The sequence below is a fragment of the Chlorocebus sabaeus genome, chromosome 24 (genome assembly GCF_047675955.1).
Source record: "Chlorocebus sabaeus isolate Y175 chromosome 24, mChlSab1.0.hap1, whole genome shotgun sequence".
Classification (NCBI taxonomy): Eukaryota; Metazoa; Chordata; class Mammalia; order Primates; family Cercopithecidae; genus Chlorocebus; species Chlorocebus sabaeus.
The window spans coordinates 66,553,129-66,575,724 of record NC_132927.1 but is presented as its reverse complement, the minus strand read 5'-3'; the positions used below and the strand labels follow the sequence as shown (position 1 = coordinate 66,575,724).

The 22,596-nt window shown below is 43.3% G+C and overlaps 1 protein-coding gene across 2 annotated transcripts; it reads right to left on the bottom strand.

Annotated features, from left to right (window-relative positions):
* Positions 1-1,453: 1,453 nt before the first annotated feature.
* PSMC1 (proteasome 26S subunit, ATPase 1) lies at positions 1,454-17,344 on the bottom strand. 2 transcript variants are annotated; one of them, XM_073011259.1, is made up of 12 exons: positions 15,953-16,091; positions 15,709-15,851; positions 14,670-14,723; positions 13,686-13,782; positions 10,808-10,932; positions 10,393-10,578; positions 10,069-10,197; positions 9,080-9,176; positions 5,916-6,105; positions 4,779-4,930; positions 3,986-4,140; positions 1,454-2,063 (listed from the first exon to the last, which is right to left on the bottom strand). In XM_073011259.1, the coding sequence occupies exons 5-12, from the start codon at positions 10,865-10,867 to the stop codon at positions 1,929-1,931; spliced, it is 1,104 nt and encodes a 367-aa protein (XP_072867360.1). In that variant the 5' UTR covers positions 10,868-10,932; positions 13,686-13,782; positions 14,670-14,723; positions 15,709-15,851; positions 15,953-16,091; the 3' UTR covers positions 1,454-1,928. The 2 variants fall into 2 exon arrangements, with proteins under 2 accessions (XP_072867360.1, XP_007985761.1); XM_007987570.3 differs by lacking the exons at positions 15,709-15,851; positions 15,953-16,091 and adding an exon at positions 17,285-17,344.
* Between the last annotated feature and the right edge of the window lie 5,252 nt (positions 17,345-22,596).

Genomic DNA, 22,596 nt, shown 5'->3' with positions numbered 1-22,596 from the left:
TCGTCCCTGCAGATGCCTTCCTCACCCACTTGGGCTCTCGTACTGCACATCAGGCTGCGCACATTGACTCCCTGTATCGGACCACCCCAGCCCTGCACGTACACCACACACGGATGCCAGCCTCCCCCTGCCCATGCTGAGTCCCCGTGCTGTGGTGCTTCTCCACACAGACAGCTCCACACCCTGCTTGGGCTGACACCCGCCTTCCCCACGAGCACCCTGTCCTCACCCTGCACTGGGCCACCCCCATGTGTGAACATCCTCTGTGGTAGGCAGAGTGGCACCCCTAAGGATGGCCACACCCTAAGCCCTGGAACCTGTGGATGTTACATGGCAAAAGGAACTTTGCAGATAAAAATTAAGATTGTAAACTTTAAAACAGGGAAATTATCCTGGATTATCTGCATGGGTCCAATGTAATCACAAGGGTCCATAACAGTAGAAAAGGCAGACAGAAAGAAGGGTCAGCTGGAGAGAGGGACTGGGCCTGCTGCTGCAGGCGGAAGATGAAGGGCTGCGAGTCAGGAGGGAGGGTGGCCTTCACAGACCGGCAAAGGCCTCAGCTGGCAGCCAGCAGGGAAATGCTGACCTCGGCCCCACAACTCCAAGAAACAGAATTCTGCCAACAATGCTCAGCAAGGAAACGGATTCTCCCTTAGAGACGCCAGAGAGAACGGTCCTGCCAACAGCATGACTTTAGCCTAGAGACACCCGTGTTGGACTTCTGACCAACAGAACTGAGATTAAATTGTGGTTTTTCACTTTTATTTTTTTAAACTTAATTTTGAGACGGAGTCTCGCTCTGTCACCCAGGCTGGAGTGCAGCGACGCGATCTTGGCTCACTGCAACCTCCGCCTCCTGGGTTCAAGTGATTCTCCTGCCTCAGCTTCCTGAGTAGCTGGGACTACAGGCGCCCGTCACCACACATGGCTAATTTTTGTATTTTTAGTAAAGATGGGGTTTCACCATGTTGGCCAGGCTGGTCTTGAACTACTGACCTTGTGATATGCCTGCCTCAGCTTCCCAAAGTGCTGGGATTACAGGCATGAGCCACTGTGCCTGGCCAAATTTTGCTGTTTTTAAAGCCTGCGGTAACTTGTTATGGTATTAACAAAAAACGAATACACCCTCCTCATTCAACATGGGCCCCTACAACCCACGCCAGGCCACCTGTCGAGGGAATGCTTACCTTCATCTGCCCCACTTAATAGCTTTAGGCCTGATTTGTTCAGAAAGAGAAATGAAGGAAATAGATGGAGAAAGGGAAGGGGAAGTTCTGACATGTTTCTGAACACCTTGAAAGGGATGAGGTTTCTAAGCCCAAGAACAAGGGCTTTCAAGATATCTCTAGGAATCCTCAGTCTCTTTGGAACACTAGTAGTTATTTTCTGCCCTCAGAGTGCTGAAACACGCATGGTCCACAAAACTTCCAAAAAAGAATGCTGTACTTCCTTTAGAAGCAACAGCCACATTAACTCAGCCTTTATTAAACAACAAATATCCCTGGCTCTGTGGTAGTGACCATTTCCTGCTGTAATTACTGTTGAACGCCAGCTCTGGGGGTGTGACGCGAGGAATGCATAGTGAGGTCCACACTCCTTGAGACTGCAGCCTGAGTTCCTATCCAGAGGCTTCCCTGCAGCTGGGTCCACCCACAGGCTGCTGCTGAGCGGTAGGTGTGTGTGGAGACCGCAGAAACAGGAAGTGCTTGTGAAAGAGCACGCTTTATTGGGAAGCAGACTGCTGCACAGTGACCAACAGACAGACCACCCAATGGGCACTTACACATCGTACTCCAAAAGACACAGGATACTTTGCTAATAAAAATCAGTGGGAACAGGGATTCCTCTGGGCAACTCCCCCAACCTCATCCCTTTCAGGGATTGAGAAATTTCCCAACCATTTTCCTGATGGCAGCCGTGGTTCACTAGAGATACAGCCCCTCAGGGGTGCCTTCCTGTTTCTTATAAAGAACATTTTCTTTAGATTTTTTGAAGTCTTCATTTGTTACTTTCATTCTACGTTCTCTTAAGGCCATCAGACCAGCTTCTGTACAGATTGCCTGTAAGAAAGAACAGTGTGTTCAGAAAGTGAAATACTTTTTATTCTAACAAGGAATTCCGAAAAAGCTATTCTAAAGCCGGGTGCAGTGGCTCACACCTTTAATCCCAGCACCAAGGCAGGCGGATCGCCTGAGGTCAGGAGTTCAAGACCAGCCTGGCCAACATGGTGAAACCCCGTTTCTATTAAAAATACAAAACATTAGCCAGGGACAGTGGCAGGCACCTGTAATCCCAGCTACTCGGGAGGCTGAGGCAGGAGAACTGCTTGAACCCGGGAGGTGGAGGTTGCAGTGAGCCAAGATCATGCCACTGTACTCTAGCCTGGGCAATGAGCGAAACTCCATCTCAAAAAAAAAAAAAAAATCTATTCTGAAATAAAGCATGAGACACCTAGACTAAACACAAATTGCTTATTTGGGAAAGATTTTGATTTTTAAAAATGTTTTAAGCATCCTATTTTCTGAAAGGATGTGAAGTGGCTTAAACTGGGAGTTACTGTAACTAAGAAGACTGGCCCAAGGGTCGGGGCTGTGGGTTCTAGTTTTGGCTTAGGTTCTAACAAGCTATGTGGCTTGGCAGGTCAGTAAATTCTTACAACATCACTTTCCTTAAAGAGAATAATATTCCTAGGAAACAAACGAAATTATGCCCTGAAACTTAGAGGCAATTGACAGTGTATGTCTATTTCATTTACTTATAGTCATAAGAGAACATGTATTCTGGTTAGATACTCTAAGTGGCAGTATCTATACTATGGAATAATACTATGGAGTATAGCATTTATTCCAATCTATTTAATTTCTCAGTAATTACTTGCCCAAAGTAAAAGAAAACAATAACCCATGTTACATGGGTTACTGTTATTGTTTTAGGACTGATCTGTTTAGAAAGGAAAGAGAAATGAAGGAAATAGATAGAGAGGGACAGCAAATGAACATGTTACATGGGTTATTGTTACTGTTTTCTTTTTCTTTTGGCCAGTAATTACTGTGGCAAAAACATGATGCGGCAAAAAACAATCCTGGCATAGAAGTTTGTTTGGTGATGGCCATCAGGTCATTTACTTCAAATGGTTCAGGTGAAAGCTTTGTGTATAGAAAGAGAAAAGGCAAATGGGTAAAATGTTAACTCTTGGCAAATCACTGTGCTATTGTTGCAACTTTTTTGAAGGCTTGAAAATTGTCAAAGTAAGTTTTTATCTTAAAAATAAAATGTTAAGATCTTTCAATTTTTAAAAAAGAAGATAGATTTTACTCACCAACAGAGACACCTAGTTCTCTACGACTAACTGCCAATGATCCGTGGGCTCAGGGCAGGTGCTGACCTGGAAAGGCACTGCTTGTGCTGTCCCTACCTAACCATGGCACTTATGACCGACGAAAACCCAGCTCTTCCCAGGGAAAGCAGGTTGAACCCATATTCAACACTGCCAGGCCTTGCTGTAAATTCCGGTCAGCTGGGAGGAAATGTCCTAACTCATGTACATTTGTCATAAAACCAAGAGGTGTAATCTGGTAGAACCTTCCAGAACACAGATTGGGACATGAATGCGGTGGGTGCTTGGTCCCCACTCTGCAGCTCTGGGGAGAGTTCTCCCAGGACATACCCTTCCTTTGACCTGGGACTGAGCAGCTACACTGGACACATCTTGAGAAAGTCACCTGGGCCTAAGGCAGCTTAGTACCAGCAACTCAGCCTTGTGGCTACAGCCTTAGGGTCATTCACTGCATAAAATGATGCATTAAAAATGACTTCAAATAACAAGCACATATACTATTTGGATGTAATCATAAACCAATATGATGATTAAAATACAGACACCCATCTGTCCAGGCCAACCACCATCCCAAGAGCACGTATAGACTTTTTTCTGATTGACGGCCCCATTCCCAGAAATGAGCTGACACGGGTAGGCTCCCACCTTGATGTCAGCACCAGAGAGGTCATCTTTAGCCATGATCAAGTCATCCAGGGTTACATCATCAGCCAGCGTCATCCTGCTTGTGTGAATCTGAAAGATGCGCTTCTTCGTCTTTTCATCAGGCAGGGGGAACTCAATCTTCCTGTCAATGCGGCCTGCAGGTATGAAAAGTTTTTAAGTCACACCACCATCAAAACCCAGGCTCGGCCATGGCTCAGAGGCCTCAGCCCATCTCCTTACATATGAAGTTTCAGTCAGACAGTATTCTGTGGGAAGGATGTCCAAATCTTAAAAAGTAACCATACATTTTTGTAGTTTGTAAATTTCTACATTTGAATTCTCTTCATTTAAAAGAAACTCTGTCTACTTTGCTACCTTCAGAAATAAATGAAAGGAGCAATTCCTGAGTGAAATTGGACAGACCTACCGTGTTAAAAACATTACAAAAGACAGCAAACAAATCACTGTTTCTTCTGATGCTACCTGAATGTAAAAACAACAAATCCTACCATCACATGAATTATTTCTTCCAGAAAAAGCAGCCAGTTCTTGAGGCTAAAAAGGGAATATTATGGAAAAGATCAAGACATAAGACTGGAATTCAAAGGGCCAAGGTGCACAGACTGTATCATGTTCTCTTTTAACTTTCATCTCAAGGGGACCTATTTTTAGTAAATTATCCTAAGTTTCATTGCAGTTTTTGGTTTTTTATGTATCATTTTATAGGCCTCCCAAAGCACATTTAAATATATAAACACATTAATCTCCATGATGAAACAAAAGCAAATTTAACCTGGCCTGATAAGTGCTGGATCCAAAGTTTCTATTCGGTTTGTGGCCATGATAACTTTCACATCTCCCCTAGAATCAAATCCATCCAACTGGTTCAGCAGTTCCAACATTGTTCGCTGAATTTCTCTCTCCCCACCGGAATTGGAGTCATATCTTTGGGGAAAAAAAAAAGGGAAGGAATGAAGACCCAACTGATCGCCTGCTCAAGAGGAATTACAGCAAAGACCTCATTGTGACAAAACACCTTAACAAACAATCCTGTTTCACTCACATGGCACTCCCTCAATTACGCTCAGAAAAAAATAAATTCAGCACCTCTTGCCATGGTCTGAATGTATTTCCCCAAATTTATGTGTTGAAACTTAATCCCTACTAGGTGGTTAAGAGATGAGGCCTTTTGGAAAGGGCTAAAGGCATGAAGCAGAGCCTTATACTGCATGAGTTCCTTATAAAAAAAGGCTTTGTACAGCATGTATTCCTTATAAAAATGCTGCAGGGAACTAGCATAGGCCCTTTTTGCTCTTCCGTTTGTCTCCTGAACATATGTGTCCCCTTTGCAGAACAAGTGCCATCTCAGAAGCAGAGAGCAGCCCTCACTAGACATCAATGCCCTTGCCTTGATCCTGGGCTTCTCAGCCTCCAGACCTGTGGGAAATACATTTTCTATTCTTTATACAAAATACCAGTCCCAAGGCATTTTGTTACAGCAGCACAAATGGACTAAGACACTCCCCATCAGCCAAGTTACAGATCATATTTTTTCATAGCAGTTTCTGTGCCTGAAACACTCATTTATTTTGTTTCCATGTTTGGTGTCTGATCCCTACAACCTGACTGTGAGCTCCTCCAGGGCAGAGGCTGTTGTGCTCACAGCTGTGTCCCCAGAGTCCAGATGGTCCTGGCTCAGGGTGTGTGCTCAAGACATGGTTATTCACAACTGACCAATCTCCAGACGTTCACAGCTCCTGGGCAGTTGTTACCTGGCTCCTGGGAGAGCAGAGCCTAAAGCATCCATGGAAGGCCACGCACAGCAAGAACTGTGGCCAGAGAGAGAGCCCCCCCGAGATCGTTCATTCTCAAGAGAAGAACTATGCGGTGTTCCCTCTAAACAAGGCAAAATAAGCATGAGAAAGTCTACCTTTTTGTCCCAATGGCGTCAATTTCATCAATAAACACGATGGACGGTGCATGTTCTTCAGCAACTCGAAACAATTCCCGTACGAGTTTGGGCCCATCACCTAGGTACTTCTGAATAAGTTCAGAGCCAACCACTCTCAAGAAAGTGGCTGAGGTTTGGTTTGCTACAGCTTTGGCTAACAAGGTTTTACCTATTTTAGATGAAAAAAGATTTAAAAAGACACCTCAAGTGCTGTTTTAACTTAAAAACTCGTATCATTACCACCTTAAATGGACACCAAAAACAGGTGGGCCCCCATGCTAAGGCATGCCACCAATTCAGGTGTTGCCACATTCCATTGTCCTGAGTAGACAAGAGGACATTTAGAAAAATCTACTAACATGTTTGGATTATCCTTAGCTATTTTCCTAAACTTATCATAATGTCAGAAAATACTTTTTACTTGGTTATTTTCCAACCTTGACCCAGTTTTCCCTGAAGAACTGCGAACTATAATTACCCGTATGAAGAACTGCTTCGTACTATTAATGAAATAAATCACATTTTTTTCTCTGGTTGAGCCTTTCTTGGGCCCCTTCAAAGTTGCATACGTTAACCTGACCCACCCAACCCAGGGCTGGAGAGCCAAACTAAACTCCTAGGAAACGATCAGTGCTGGAAAAAAAGGTCTGGGAATCCTAGCTTTGGCCCTAAGGAGACACACACAGTATTCCTGAGCTCCAGGCATGCAGTGCACGCTGCTCCAGAAGAGTAGCTACTGGGTGGGCTTGCTGCCAGCTCAGACAGCTGAGACAGGACCAGCTCTCGATGAAGCCCACAATGAGAGCTGCTGTGACATGCCCTTCCAAGGCAGAGGCAGTTCCTCCCACTGATCTCAGGGAAGAGCTCAAACATCATTTCTAATACTGCTCTACTTGCTGATATTTCACTTTCAGGTTAAAAACAAGAGTCAGCCGGCCAGGCGCGGTGGCTCACACCTGTAATCCCAGCACTTTGGGAGGCCGAGGCGGGAGGATCACCTGAGGCCGGGAGTTCAAGACCAGCCTGACCAACATGGAGAAACCCTGTCTCTACTAAAAAAATTACAATATTAGCCGGCACATGCTTGTAATCCTAGCTACTCGGGAGGCTGAGGCAGGAGAATCGCTTGAACCCGGGAGGCGGAGGTTGTGGTGAGCCAAGATCATGCCATTGCACTCCAGCCTGGGCAACAAGAGTGAAACTCCGCCTCAAAAAAAAAAAAAAAAAAAAGAAAGAAAGAAAAGAAAAACAAGAGTCAGCAAAAAGTACCCAACTTGGCCGGGCATGGTGGCTCAAGCCTGTAATCCCAGCACTTTGGGAGGCCGAGGCGGGTGGATCACGAGCCATCCTGGCTAACATGGTGAAACTGCCATCTCTACTAAAAATACAAAAAACTAGCCGGGCGGCGGGCGCCTGTAGTCCCAGCTACTCGGAGGCTGAGGCGGGAGAATGGCGTAAACCCGGGAGGCGGAGCTTGCAGTGAGCTGAGATCGCGCCACTGCACTCCAGCCTGGGCGACAGAGCGAGACTCTGTCTCAAAAAAAAAAAAAGAGTGCCCAACTTGAGAATTTTTGAATTGGAAGACCTAGGACCCTTTGGTGGTCTGTGAGGACCCTGGCAAGAGCTGGGTGGGTGCCTCAGGATACAGAGGCAGTTAGGGGCAGAACTGGCAGCCTCAGGCCAGCACAGGAGAAATGTAGAGGCGGCTAGCTGGTATGTGACAGGGAAGACGTCCCAGAAATGGGATGACTGACACAAAGCTCAGCTTTGCAACATGTGGCAATGATGTTCCTTTTAGACAGGCAGAGTAGCAGATGCAAAGGCTGAACTGCTCCCTGAAAGTGTCAGTGAGGGAAGGTGAACAGAAAATAAACAGGACCTTTCCAGTGGATAGGATCTTATAGTGCAGAAGCAGCCAAGTCTAGCCACTGGGCTGCTGCTGTGGTCAGAGGGCTCACTGAACAAGCTGCCTGCTCCTCTGACAGACTTGCCTGTCCAGTCCTGCCTCCCAGCCCTGCACTGCAGCCCTTTTAGTACTAGAGCCCCACAGGGGGCCTACAGCTGTGGGTCAGGAGGCCTGTGTTCCAGCTCCAGCCCTGTTACTAGCTCAACTCCCAGAGGGGCCTTGGGCTAGTCACCGGCCGCTCTGAAACATAATTTCCTAAGCTGTAAGTTGAGGGGCTGTAGGAGAGCGATCTCTTCTAGCTCTCGGCCTCTGGGTACAGGCGTCTCCCAGTCTCTCCATTGTGGGCACCCCTCAGCATGGATCCTCTTAGGAACACTGTCAATTCTCTCAAATGTCTGTGCTTAAATGAATCTGATACTGCAGAATGGAGCTTTATTTTTAGGAGACAGTCTCGCTCTGTCACCCAGGCTGGAGTGCAGTGGCATGATCTCAGCTCACTGCAACCTCTGTATCCCAGGTTCAAGTGGTTTTCCTGTCTCAGCCTCCCGCGTAGCTGGACTACAGATGTGCACCACCACACCTAGCCAGTTTTTGTATTTTTAGTAGAGATGGGGTTTCACCACATTGGCCAGGCTGGTCTTGAACTCCTGGCCTCAAGTCATCCACCCACCTTGACCTCCCAAAGTGCTGGGATTACTGGCATGAGCCACCGCGCTCAGAATAGAGCTTTTAAAGTAGCACTTCTCCACTATGGCTCCCAGACTTGGCCATACTCCAGATGAATAGATCAAAATCTTTGGGGATGGGGCCAGGCATCATTTTTTTTTTTCATATTTTTTTTTTTCTTTTTTTGAGACAGGTTCTCACTCTGTTGCCCAGGCTGGAATGCAGTGGTGTGATCATAGCTTACTGTAGCCTCGACCTCCAGGGCTCAAGTGATCCCCCTACCTCAGCCTCTTGGGTAGCTGGGACTACAGGCATGCACCACCACACCCGGCTAATTTTTTATAGAGATGGGGTTTTGCCAAGTTGCTCAGGCTTTTTTTCTCTTTTTTTTTTTGCATCAGTATTTTTAAAGCTCCCAAGGTGATTCCAATATGTAGACAAGGTTGAGCAGCCCTGTTTTAAACTAAGGAATTGTGGTGTCCTCACTTACTAGTTCAGTAATTATAACTAGCCAATACTGCTGCTCAAGAGACCAGCTGGGTGCCTGGAAAGTGTCAAAAACAGAGCATACCTGTGCCAGGTGGACCATAGAGAATGACCCCTTTAGGAGGCTTTATACCCATCTCTTCATAATATTCAGGATGGGTGAGAGGAAGTTCCACAGATTCCTAAGAAAAGTAGTAAAAATGAAAGGCTTTACTGAAATTATTAGCATATTTACTAATTGGCAACATAAGAATATCTTGCTTTCAACAAAAATAAGTAAACATCTCAATTCCTCTTCTTAGAGACAATGTGCTTGATTTCTATTAGCGGCAAAGATACACTGAAGACGACACCTGTCCTACTTGAGTTCCCTGCATCCGTTCCATCTCCCTGTCACACCCATTTCCCCTTTTACTTTCTAGTAGAAGTCAGCCTGGAGCTCTTCTTGAGCAAGAGAGACTTAAGAAAGCTAAAGTTCACCCTTTTCAATTAAACTACAGATAGGACCGGGAAAGACTTCCTGATGGCTATTCCCATCTAGGGACATTATGGCTATTTCTCAGCTGCCTCAGAGGTCCTTGGCAGAGATCTGTGATGGCTCGGAATGACTTCCCTATGAAAGAACATGCAGACAGCCCACAGTCATCCTCAATGACCATATCCCCTGCAGCCCCCAGGGCTGCTGAAGGCACTGGGGTTATGCTCCAACCCCACCACTGTCTAAATGTGTGCGAGTACACATGCTAGCTCCACAAAGCACTGGAGGCTTCCAGATAAACATGACTCAAGTCAACACAGTCAGAAACACTACATATTCACACAGACAATGCAGTCAACATTACATATAAAAAGAATGAAGCTGCAGCTGCTGCAGGAACCATCACACAACTGATTGTTATTTCTATCACCTAACTCAGTATTAACAAATACAAAAATACCACAACTGGCAAGCTCTGTCTCAGCTACTGGTTTGATTAATAAACAAGCAAACATACCAAACAATTCCAAAGTATCCTAAATGGGACAGCAGAAACCAAAACTCAAAAAAAACCCAGAGATGGTTACCAATCATACCTTAATTTCCTGAATTTGGTTGTCCAACCCCCCAATATCCGCATAGGTCTCCTGGGGGGCCTTTTCCACCTTCATCACTGTGACCAGGGGATCCGTGTCATCCATCAGCACCCCTATCACGGCATGCACCTAACAGGAAACATCAAGGTTTAACACAGGAACATGAGGTTCGCTGGATCTGTTTACAGCAAAGCAATGCCAATCACAACATCCGTCTCCTGCCTCAGGAGTGCTTTGGTGATCTACTTCCATGGGACAGGAAGATGGATCTAAGTGAAAAGAGACAGCACTTCCATGGGCTTTTGAAAAAGACTATCACCTCACCTTGTGATTGAGCAGGACCGAGCAGCCAGGTTCCAGCAGATCCTTGTCTACAAATGAAAGAATGCTGACGTAGTGTTCTGAGCCCACAGATGTAGACACGATGGCATGATTGTCATCAATGATCTCTTCCAAGGTTCCTACTGACATCGGGGTCCCCCTCAGATCATCCACTTTTGATCTTTCCTCCTATGTATGAAAATGCCAAGGAAAAAAAGCAGACTAGACCTAAAAGTAGATGATCCTGATAGTTCGGTAGATTTGCAAAGCAGCTGATGCTTAGTAAAAGGCAACTAATAATACTTTATGAAAGCCTGGACAGGTTCAACTACTTGAATTTCATTTATTTGTTGACAATTTTAGGTTCTAAATAGAATTCAATTTGTAAAAAAGAAAATGAAGTAACTTTTCAACTCACCTCTTGCTTTTCTTCTAATGGTTTCATTTGTTCCTGATTTCTAATGAATTCTTCCTCCATGAGAAGATAGTCTTTAATTCTCTCTAACTTCAGTAATTTTAACCGGCACTGAGTGTGAGGTGTCACTGAAATTAAAATATCAAGTTTCATTATACGTGGACCCTGAAGTTTGCAAGAAAGGAATTAAGATTTTAAAATAAGCTCATTTTTGTTGAAGATAGCTTCAGAAAAATTCAGTTTAGTAACTCTAAGTAAGCAGGTGCCAAAATGGAAAGGGGAGTTTGGCCGTTATATGATCAAGACTTTCAAAATGGGGATGGGGTTTATGACCAAATAGCTAGCTCCAAATGACATACCCTGGCTGAATAGTCTGTATAAAGAAGAAAGAAGCTACTGACCCATCAGATACCTGGGTCTGGTTCATTTCTTCCCATAGGTACTAATAAAAAGTTACATATGTTTCTCAGTCCAGTATATACACTGTTGCATGCTGGCTGTATACACACTCATCTATTTGTAGAATTTTGAAATATCAGGGATATTAACCCTGTTTATCACATATATGGCAAATATGTTTTCCATGTATTATTGTTTCTTTTGGCTTTGAAGTCTCAAGTCACATAGGAATTGTGTCTTTTTTTTTTTTTTTTGAGACAGAGTCTTGCTCTGTCACCCAGGCTGGAGTGCAGTGGCGCCATCTTGGCTCATTGCAACCTCTGCCTCCTGGGTTCAAGTGATTCTCCTGCCTCAGCCTCCTGAGTAGTTGGAATTACAGGTGCGTGCCACCACACCCGGCTAACTTTTTGGATTTTTAGTAGAGATGGGGTTTCAACGTGTTAGCCAGGATGGTTCCAATCTCCTGACCTCATGATCCACCCGCCTTGGCCTCTCAAAGTGCTGGGAATTGTATTTTTATAGACAAATATGTCAACCTTTTCTTTTATGGTTTCTGGGTTTTCCCATTTACTTCAAAAACTTTCTTCTTCCCTAAGGTTAATTTTCATTTATTTATTTTCACACATACACCTGTATTCCATTTGGCAAGAGTCAAGAATCTAATTTCATTTTCTTTGGACAAAAATTTTTGAAATGCCTTTTATATATACTTTAAAAATTTTTTTTTATTATACTTTAAGTTCTAGGGTACATGTGCACAACATGCAGGTTTGTTACATATGTATCCATGTGCCATGTTGGTGTGCTGCACCCATTAACTCGTCATTTATATTAGGTATAGCTCCTAATGCTATCCCTCCCCACTCCCCCCATCTCACAAGAGGCCCCGGTGTGTGATTCTCCCCACCCTGTGTCCAAGTGTTCTCATTGTTCAATTCCCATCTATGAGTGAGAACATGCGGTGTTTGGTTTTCTGTCCTTGCGATAGTTTGCTGAGAATGATGGTTTCCAGCTTCATCTATGTCCCTGTAAAGGATGTGAACTCATCCTTTTTTATGGCTGCATAGTATTCCATGGTATATATGTGCCACATTTTCTTAATCCAGTCTATCATTACTGGACATTTGGGTTGGTTCCAAGTCTTTGCTATTGCGAATAGTGCCACAATAAACATACGTGTGCATGTGTCTTTATAGAAGCATGATTTATAATCCTTTGGGTATATACCCAGTAATGGGATGGCTGGGTCAAATGGTATTTTTAGTTCTAGATCCTTGAGGAATTGCCACACTGTCTTCCACAATTGTTGAACTAGTTTACAGTCCCACCAACGTGTAAAAGTGTTCCCATTTCTTTCTCCACATCGCCATTCTAACTGGTGTGAGATGGTATCTGATTTGCGTTTCTGTGATGGAAATGCCTTGCATGTTAAGTAACCCATCCTATTCCCCACAGACCTGAAGTGGCACCTTCAGTGTATATTAAATATCCATGTAACATGACTGTTTTTGGACTTCCTACTCTGTTCTGGTAGCCTGTCTTTTTCTGTACCAACACCACACCAATTCGTTACGGTAGACTAATGGCTGGTTTTACTGATTTCCTTCAATTAACTAACAATGTTTTTTAAAGTAGTTTAAGTATTTGTTCTTAGTTTTTTCTTCTAAGCAGGGAGGAGCATATTTAGATGAGGGTTTGGGGAGGTATTTGAGCTGAAGCCTGAGAGATGATGAGAAGCAAGTAGCCATGGGAAGAACTGGGGGAAGAAGAAGATTTTAGGCAGAGGAATGAGTGAGGCAAAGGCCCTGATATGTACAAAAGTCAAAAAAACATAAGGCAGGCAGTGTGTCCAATGAGCAAGGGGGAGTGGTAGGGCTGAGATCGGAGAGGCGGGCTGGGTCAGGTTGCCTGGTATGAATTTTATTCTATATTCAGCAGGAAGCCATTGAAAAATTTTATTGTAACTTCAGGCATTGCATGATCTGAATTTCAACACACTGGCATTTCATTTCAAATACACATGATTCTGAGTTACTAATGTTCAACCTGTGTTTTGTAATTTAAAACTATACTTTTATTTATTTATTTATTTTGAGATGGAGTCTTGGTCTGTTATCTAGGCTAGAGTACAGTGACGTAATCTTGGCTCACTGCAATCCACCTCCTAGGTTCAAGCGATTCTCCTGCCTTAGCCTCCCAAGTTAACACTATACTTTTAATCCACTAAAGGAGCCTTTAAAGAAAAATGGTGACATTTCTTAAAGTGAGACACAATCATATAATACTGTATTTTAAAACAAAAGATAACTTGTATGCCAACCTAGAGGAATGTCACACTCAAGAGTTAGGTGAAATTGAATCACAAAGCTAGAGCTTCAGTTGCCCTCTACTTCCTGTTTCCCCTTTCAGACTCTAAGCTGCATGCACAGAGATGGTTTCTCCTAAGAACTGGAAAGATGGCAAGGAGAAGCCATGTCATTACCCAGTGGTAGTTTGCTGGCAGCATCTGGTCCCTTCGTTTTCTTCTTCTTTTTCCCCACTCTAGTTGGTACAGGAGGTTCATATTTCTTTTTCTTGTCCTTGAGTTGTTAGAAAAGCAGGAAAAAAAAAAGTCACATGAAAATCATATTAAAACACAAATTTATTTCTGTACCACCATCATCTATTTTCAGGTGGTACAATTTTCCTTATCTTTTAGGATGTTATTAAAAACCTGACTTGTTTCACATTCCTGCAATTTTAATAAGTAAATATGATAAGTAAATGTAAGCTGGGCGCGGTGGCTCACGTCTGTAATCCCAGCAATTTAGGAGGCTGAGGCAGGCAGATCACTTGAGGTCAGGAGTTTGAGACCAGCTTGGCCAACATGGCGAAACCCTGTCTCTACTAAAAATACAAAAATTAGCCGGGTGTGGTGGTGGGCACCTGTAATCCCAGCTACTCGGGAGGCTGAGACAGGAGAATTGCTCGAATCTGGGAGGCAGAGGTTGCAGTGAGCCAAGATCGCACCACTGCACTCTAGCCTGGGCGACAGAGCAAGATTCCATCTCAAATAATAATAATAAATGAAAATAAATGTAATCTTTTTACCATACACATAAGTGACAATGAGTCATATTATTCCAATAAGGTATACAGGGGTAAGAATCAAGTTATACGCCAAAAGTTTAGGTAACCTGAGGCAATCTTCATACCTCAGGATATTAGACACCAAAATTATAGGCAATTTACTTTAATACTTCTATAAGGTCATTGCTTTTACACACTTAAATACCTATTTGATGGTTAGGTCAATAACCTTTTCTGAAGCATGAAAAGCATACTTATTCTATCTGTAGGACAGGCTAGTTTAAAAACTACTGGATCACTCTACTTTTTAAAACTCATGAATCCCCATAGAACTTCTCAGCCGAGACCACATTTTCTACAATTTGCTCATATCACAGGACAAATCTGGCATATTTACCTTGTCATCCTTCTTGCCACCTCCAGGACCATGACCACCACTCTGACTTTGACCCTGTGGGAGAAAAATCAGACACAGATGTCAATTCAGAATGTGATCACTTGAAAAGAACGCCTTCATACTGTCCTGTGAGTTTGTAACATTTCTCCCTCGTTTCAACATTTCTGAACACAAGATTTAATACTTGCAGTCAATGTGTGCATTTAGTGTGGCAGAATTTCTTTTTCCCTGAAAAGATGTTTGATAGATTACTGGTACACCTGGCAATTGATTGCATCTTAGAATCAAGAACAACTCTATTGAGAAGTAGATACAACCAAAGAGGCTGAGAGTCTTAAGATCACCCCCTCTTGAAGGGAAAATATGGAGCTTCCCAGCTTTTGATAGGAAACTACCAGACTGAAGCTACCAAGAATATATTCCATAAAATCAGGCTATGAAAGCTAAGTCATTTTACACGCTTGAAAAATGTTTACCAATCATTTACCCCTTACTTAGATCACACCAAGATCCAGAAGACTTTCCTTCCAATAGCACCTTATCTAATTCCTACCCCTAAAGTCTGGGGGCTTCCGGGCAGGTTTTTCTTCTCAATCTGAAAAACTCTATCACTTTAAGGTGTTAAGAACTTAGTGTATTAATAAACTCAGTGGGATTCCGGATTTTAAAAGGCCCTTCAGTTATAGGACAAAGCTTAACACTGAACAATGTCTCAGAAATGGTGGCATTTTAAATATGAAGATGAGTGAACTTCCTGATTAGAAGGGCCCACTCAGCTCCCTCAGATCAGCCCCACGCAGGCACTTCTAAATGAATACACCAACACTTCTTCACCTCTTGGGCATTTTATATGTTTCCCAGTCTTAAATAACAAGTACAGCAATTACTGAACCCCTACTATATGCCAAGCAGTGTCTTAAACATTCTCCAAGTATTATCCCACTTAATTCTTACAAACACTATGATATTGGTACTATCATTACCCTCCCCACCATTTGCAGATAAGAAAACTAAGTCCCAGAGAGCTTAAATGACTTGCCTGTTGTCACAAAGCCTGTCAGAGATGGAGCCAGAAATCACACTCGGGTTTGCTGAATGCCAAAACCTAGGTGTTTCTCTACTGTTCTAGAAAAAACCGATGGGGTTTGTGTTCCAGCACAGCCACTTACTGTGTTTCCATTTCTTCCTTATCAAAATAAGGACAGTAGTAATTACCTCGAGGGAACTGTTGTAATAAATGAGAAAATGCTGGAAAAGTACTTGGCACATGCTTAGAATATTACCCAGAAATCCGTGTAAGACCTCTATGAGGCCGGGTGCGGTGGCTCACGCCTGTAATCCCACTTTGGGAGGCCTAGGCGCGCGGATCACAAGGTCAGGAGTTCAGGACCAGCCTGGCCAACACAGTAAAACGCCCTCTCTACAAAAATACAAAAATTGTAGTGGCGGGCGCCTGTAGTCGCAGCTACTTGGGGGGCTGAGGCAGGAGAATCGCTTGAACCCGGGAGGCGGAGATCGCGCCACTGCACTTGCGCCACTGCACTCTAGCCTGGACAGACCAAGACTCCGTCTCAAAAAAAACAAAACAAAACAAAACAAAACAAAACGACCTCTATGAGATCTGACTTTCTTGGCGTTTATGATACAGGTTAAACATTCCCATCTCAGGTTCTTTGCATTTGCTGTATCTTCTGCCTGGACCACATTTCCCTCAGACATCTGCAGGGGTTACTCCCTCAATTTCGGTCCGCGCAAATTTCACCTCCTCAGAGCGACATTCGCTGACTCTATAAAAAGCAGCCACCCCTCCATGTTATCCCTTTCTATACAATAACCATACAACAATGACCACCCCACCCCTGACATCATATTTCTGATTATTGTCTGCCTTCTGCTCTAGAATGTACGCACTATGAAGGCAGGGACTTCATCAACCCCGCTCACCCCCTGTATCCTCAGTGTCTGGAACAGAAGCTAGCCAAAAGTTTAACAACAACAACAACAACAACAAAACACCAAGTGCTCAGTAAATACTTGTTTAGTGAATCGATGAATAAATGCTAGCTGTTTTTATTATTACTACTGCACCACGGGCCCTTTCCGTTTGAGCTCCGCCTGTCATAATAGCGTCTTTAAGGCCTCCTTCAAACGCCGCCAGCTCCGAAAGGCCTTCCACGGCTCCGCTCTCCCCTCCTCAGGTGGAACGAATCCCACCCTCTTCTCCAGCACCCTTCGGCTGCCCGACTCAAAACGCATTTTTCCCGGTGACTCGAGGAGGCGCCCCCGAAACTCCCAGTGCGAAATCAGCAAAGCCCTGGTCGGCGGAGCAGCAAAGCCAGGGACCTGATCCATTCTGCCGCCCCACAAACCCACGCAGGAGACCTCTCTGCGCTGAGTCCCGGCCCCAGGACCCCCAGATAAGGCCCGCTAGTCGGCCCCGGCCCGCGGTGGACCTGAGCGCGGTCTCTGGGAGCCTCCACCCGCCGAGAAGATCAGGCCGGCAGGAGAAGAGAGCAGTCCCAGTTCCTCGGGCAGCCGCCTCTGTCTCTCGCCTCAGGCCGCGGCGACCCCATCGCACCGCGACGACCAGCGGAAAGAAACCCTTAGTCACTCACCATCTTGCCTTGGCCACTTGAGCTGCCGCTGCCGGAAGTTCCTCCACCACTGCGGCCCGCCAGAGGCGGAAGTCGTTAGGGACGCTACGGAAGCCGATAGGAACCAAATTCTGCGCAGACTAAGTTGTGCTCTAAGAGCTTGTGCGGGCGAACTAGGGCAACGCAGTAATTTATAAGCATAACGTGAACTTTATAAACATTTTACTTGAAATAAATTTTGAATACCCGTTATAAAGCGCTAGTCAACAACTTAAGACAATGACCCCAACTGTCAAAGAACTAGGACAATCGTGAAAATATAAAATATTTAAATTATGCAAAATTTATAACTGGTAAGAACTTTATTGTTCTAAAAACTGGAATGGCATTTGGAACTGATAAGTTGACATATACATATGCACAAATATTTCAGTTATTATTCAACTTCTGGAATTAACCTGCACATCTGGGAGTATGGGTGTGTGTAATGAGTCATCTAAACCTGTCTTTTTCTGATGACCTGTGACTTGTGATGATGCCAGGTGTCTTAAATTCCTCTTCTTGAAGCTGATTGGTAAAGTTCATCATTTGTTATACCCTCCAGGACATCAGAAAAATGGCAAGAGTCCCTTCTATTTCTGGAAATTCCATTAACAAGTGCTCAAAATGCTGCATCTTTCTGGAGAGATGGATTTTTTTTTTCTGCTCCAGATTAATTTAGGGATTTTAGTTGTGAAATACTGAAAATATTTCTCTTATGAACACACAACAGGTACACTTCTTCCTTTTTATCATTACTGGAACACAGTAATGGAAAGTCTTAGCACTATCGACCTCTGTTAACAAATTTGGCATCTAGTGTACATGACACATGAAATCACACGATAGGATGGGGCAAGATGATTATCCCTTCACACATGCTGAAAGCAATGCCAGTGTGGTATGGAAGGTCTAGGCAATCTGTGTATAACCTGGAAAAGTATGGGATTCCTGAGATGGTGAAGCATGCAAAGAAATATAGGCTGACGACTAAAACTGAAGACCTTAATTCCGGAGGACATGCTGATGGAGGAAGTGCCCTCTTAATGCACAGCAACCCTACTTCTCTCTCTCTCTCTCTCTCTCTCTCTCTCTCTCTCTCTCTGTGTGTGTGTGTGTGTCTCTTTTAAGAGAGTCTCATTGCCCAGGCTGGAGTGCAGTGGTGTGATCTCAGCTCACTGCAACCTCCGCCTCCTAGGTTCAAGCGATTCTCCTGCCTCAGCCTTCCAAGTAGCTGAGAATACAGGCACCAGCCACCACACCCGGCTAATTTTTTGCATTTTTAGTAGAGATGAGGTTTCACCATGTTGGCCAGGCTGGTTTTGAACTCCTGACCTCAAGTGATTTGCGTACCTCGGCCTCCCAAAGTGCTGGGATTACAGGTGTGAGCCACCGCGCCCGTCCCTGTTCATCGATTTTGCCTTATGGCAGACTCTCAATCCTCCCCACCTGGTTAACAGCCATCTCCGCAACTCTCCCTCTTTTCCACTTGCAATTTCCAACCTCCCATCCTGGTGGGGCCAGGGTGGACAGAGGGGGCGGGGCCGAGGTGGACAGAGGGCAGGTGCCAGAGGCAAGTGTGCATCCTGTTCAATAGCCCTCCCGCAACCTCAAGCACATCAGAACCAGCCCAGATGCTGACAAAATGCAGACTCTGGTGCCATCCCCCAGAGACTGTGATTCTGTAGGCCCATGGCAGGGCCCAGACACCTACATTTTAACGGATACCCCAAGGGATTCTGAGGCTGAGTGGCTCATACACCACATTTTTAGAGCCGGAACTCCAGAACAGTGGTCTACAAAGCAGGGCAGCCACACCCTGGTGGCCCAGGGGTCCATTCGTGTGTTGGAAGAAGCCATCAGAATGACTTTTTATTTAAAAAATAAGAATAATTACTAGGCAAACAGCCAAGGGGTTAACAATGTGGGCCCCACCGCCAGGTCTCCTTTCCAGCCTTGTCACCAGTGAGCTGTGTTGTTGTGTCTCAGTTCTGTCGTCTGTGAAATGGGGACCTTTATAGTTCCTCCCTCATGGTGCCATTGTTTAAGGACTAAAGTAAAATGCTGAGAATTGCACCTGGCATAGGACAATTGCTCTAGGTATCAGCTACTCTGATTATTATTATTATTTTGAGACAAGGTCTCATGCTGTTACCCATGCTGGAGTGCAGTGACACAATCTTGGCTCAACTCCACCTCCCGGGTTCAAGTAATTCTCCTGCCTCAGCCTCCCAAGTAGCTGGGATTACAGGCACCCATTCCCATGCCTAGCTAATTTTTGTATTTTTAGTAGAGATGGGGTTTCACCATGCTGGCCAGGCTGGTCTCCAATTCCTGACCTCAAGTGACAAACCCACCTCGGCCTCCCAAAGTGTGACAGGTGTGAGCCTCCGCACCTGGCCTTATTAGTATTTTTTTTTAAAGATACAAATTGCCATTGGCGCCCTCATTCAGTGCATATATTAGATGGTCCCATATCCCACTCAAAATTTATAATCTCTTGGTAGAGTGGTACAGTGATCTTCAAACACATTTCTTCATGCATTCTCAAAAGTAATTTGCAAAATGTATTTCTTGACACATTTCTAGGTTAGCATCTAAATTTCATATAAGTTTAAATAGCTGCAAATGATCCACTTGCCAGAAAGTTTTAAGTATTGACACTTTAATGTATATACACAAAGGAATCTGTCATGATAGTTTGATATTTCATCCATTTCAAACTTATGTACGCAGGCTTTTTTCTAGCATTGAAAATATTTGCTTTCATCTCTTCCCTTTGAAGTGAACATTTCCATTCCATTTATCATGCATACTTTTATCCTAATATCATGTATGTTGATGCTGAAAAACATTTTATTGATTGAACTCTCGCACATTTTTGCAAAAGTTTTATAAGTCAGAATTTTTTCATGTATTTTATTTTCTGTGTCTTTTGGGTCCTGCATGCTAAAAATGTTTTCTGGATTTTGAGTTATTATCAGTTACCACTAGTACACACTTGATCAAGATGATATACAGTCTGTGGTAAGTTAGTGTTCATTTCACCTATCCATGTATGGATATGACAATATCAGAATGAGGCAGGGTTCAGCACCAATTCTAGTCTCATTAGTTATTGTTTATAGATGTTTGGGCTGAGAATTCTCATTCACATGAATGGGAAAGAAAATAATTTTGTCATGAAAATGTCATGCAATTCTTTCCAATCCTATATCCTAAACAAAAAAAAATCACACAGTGATTGATCCACAAAATCTATTATTAATGATAACTTGAAATAAGTCTTTCTTCAATGTGGTTGCCAGGAACTAGAAAACACTGTAGGTGCAAAACAATTCGTTCACCAGTGATTAGGGTCATTCAGTTTCTCAGTTTCTGGGAAATGCACCCAAGAGGCTTTCCCATGACTTACCAAATACTATCCATGAAGACATGTTACTCTTTCACTCAGAGCTTAAACTGATAGCCTGAAAAAGAACTGGAAATTTTTTAATATCATTAATCTTATTATACCCCTGGAAATACAGTTTTGTTTTTTTTTTTGAGACAAGGTCTTGCTCTGTTGCCCAAGCTGGAGTGCAGTGGCACGATCTGGGTTCATTGCAACCTCCACCTCCCAGGTTCAAGCCTTTCTCCTGCCTCAGCCTCCTGAGTAGCTGGGACTACAGGCACTTGCCACCATGCCTGGCTAATTTTTGTAATTTTTGTAGAGAGGGGGTTTCACCATCTTGGTCAGGCTGGTCTCAAACTCCTGACCTCAAGTGATCCACCCACCTCGGCCTCCCAAAGTGCTGGGTTTACAGGCGTGAGCCACCGCACCTGGCCTGGAAATACAATATTTTTCATAATATTTTAAGATCATAGGAATTTAAGTTAACTTTCTTTAAATATATTTTTGTCAAAGCCATGGAGCAGCAGAGTTTTAGAGCATTCTATTTCTGAAAAATGTCCAATGGACAATTAGTGCTCCACTTCAACCCATTTAGCCAAATCAGATTTATTACTTGGGAGGAAAAAAAAAAAACCCTCAACTTTTATTTTTCAATTACACAAACCTCTTCATATGTAAATCAAGAAATATTATTTTTAGAATGACAGAGATAAATTATAGAATGTAACTCATAAGACAGATAATCAGAAACAGTTAAGATAAAATTAAAATAATATATTCACTTTATAAAGTTATATAGTAAAAAAATTAATATTTGTTTCTCTTAATTTTTAATAATGCAATTATGTAGCTAAAAATATGAGTTATCTGTGAAGCAAGGATTATAATAAAATGTATGGTATTCTTGGGTAAATATGTGTGTGTGTGAATTTTTAAATTAACACTTGGAGAAACCCCGTCTCTACTAAAGATACAAAATTAGCCGGGCGTGGTGGCACATGCTTGTAATCCCAGCTACTTGCAAGGCTGAGGCAGGAGAATCGCCTGAACCCGGGAGGCAGAGGTTGCAGTGAGCTGAGATCACGCCATTGCACTCCAGCTTGGGCAACAAGAGCAAAACTCCATCTCAAAAAAAAAAAAAAAAAAAAAATCAAGCATAAAAATCAGAATAATTACATTAATTTTATAAGGTATTATCAGGATTAAACATTTTCATTTCAGGGAAGAGAAAATAAATATATAGGATTGTTAAAATTTAATTTTTCTGGCAAATACATTTCAAAAATAGGAAGTAGAAAACAAAAACATTTTTAAAGATGAAATAAGATGAGAATTTATTCTGACAATCAGAATAAATATTTCGTATGACTGGATAAAAATAACTTTTAGCAACCTCATTGAATAATACATGCTAAATCTGAAAGAAATTAAGTTAGGGTTTAATCAATGGGTTTTTGTTTTATCTAAAGCATCCTGAAATATTGAGTAGCCCCAGCAAACCCTGTAGTTACCCTGAAAAGACTATTACAAACCAATATTGCTTCTGCTGTTCTAATTTACATTTTGTCCTAAGGGCAGGTATTGAGATCAGCTGAAGAAAGTGCTCCTGTTTAAATGCATTTTAAAAAGTCATTTTCAGCCTCAATGTCTGTTACCAATGCTTGTTTGCTTTACTCTCCAAGGAGGCTCTGTCAAGACTGATGCATTTCATGTCAATGCATTTTATGCAAAAGATAGGTCATCAAGGTTGGTTGTGGTGGCTCACACCTGTAATCCCAGCACTTTGAAAGGCCAAGACAGGCAGATCACTTGAGGTCAGGGGTTCAAGACCAGCCTGGCTAACATGGTGAAACTCTGTCTCTACTAAAAATACAAAAAAAGAAAAAATTAGCCGGGCGTG

Bases quoted from the DNA above. Each gene is read 5' to 3' on its own strand.
- PSMC1 (XM_007987570.3), bottom strand. The intron at 6,106-9,079 runs GTATGCTCTGTT...CATCTAAAATAG, and splicing joins CTATGGTCCACCTGGCACAG to GTAAAACCTTGTTAGCCAAA. The intron at 4,931-5,915 runs GTAGACTTTCTC...TTTTCCCCAAAG, and splicing joins GACGCCATTGGGACAAAAAG to ATATGACTCCAATTCCGGTG.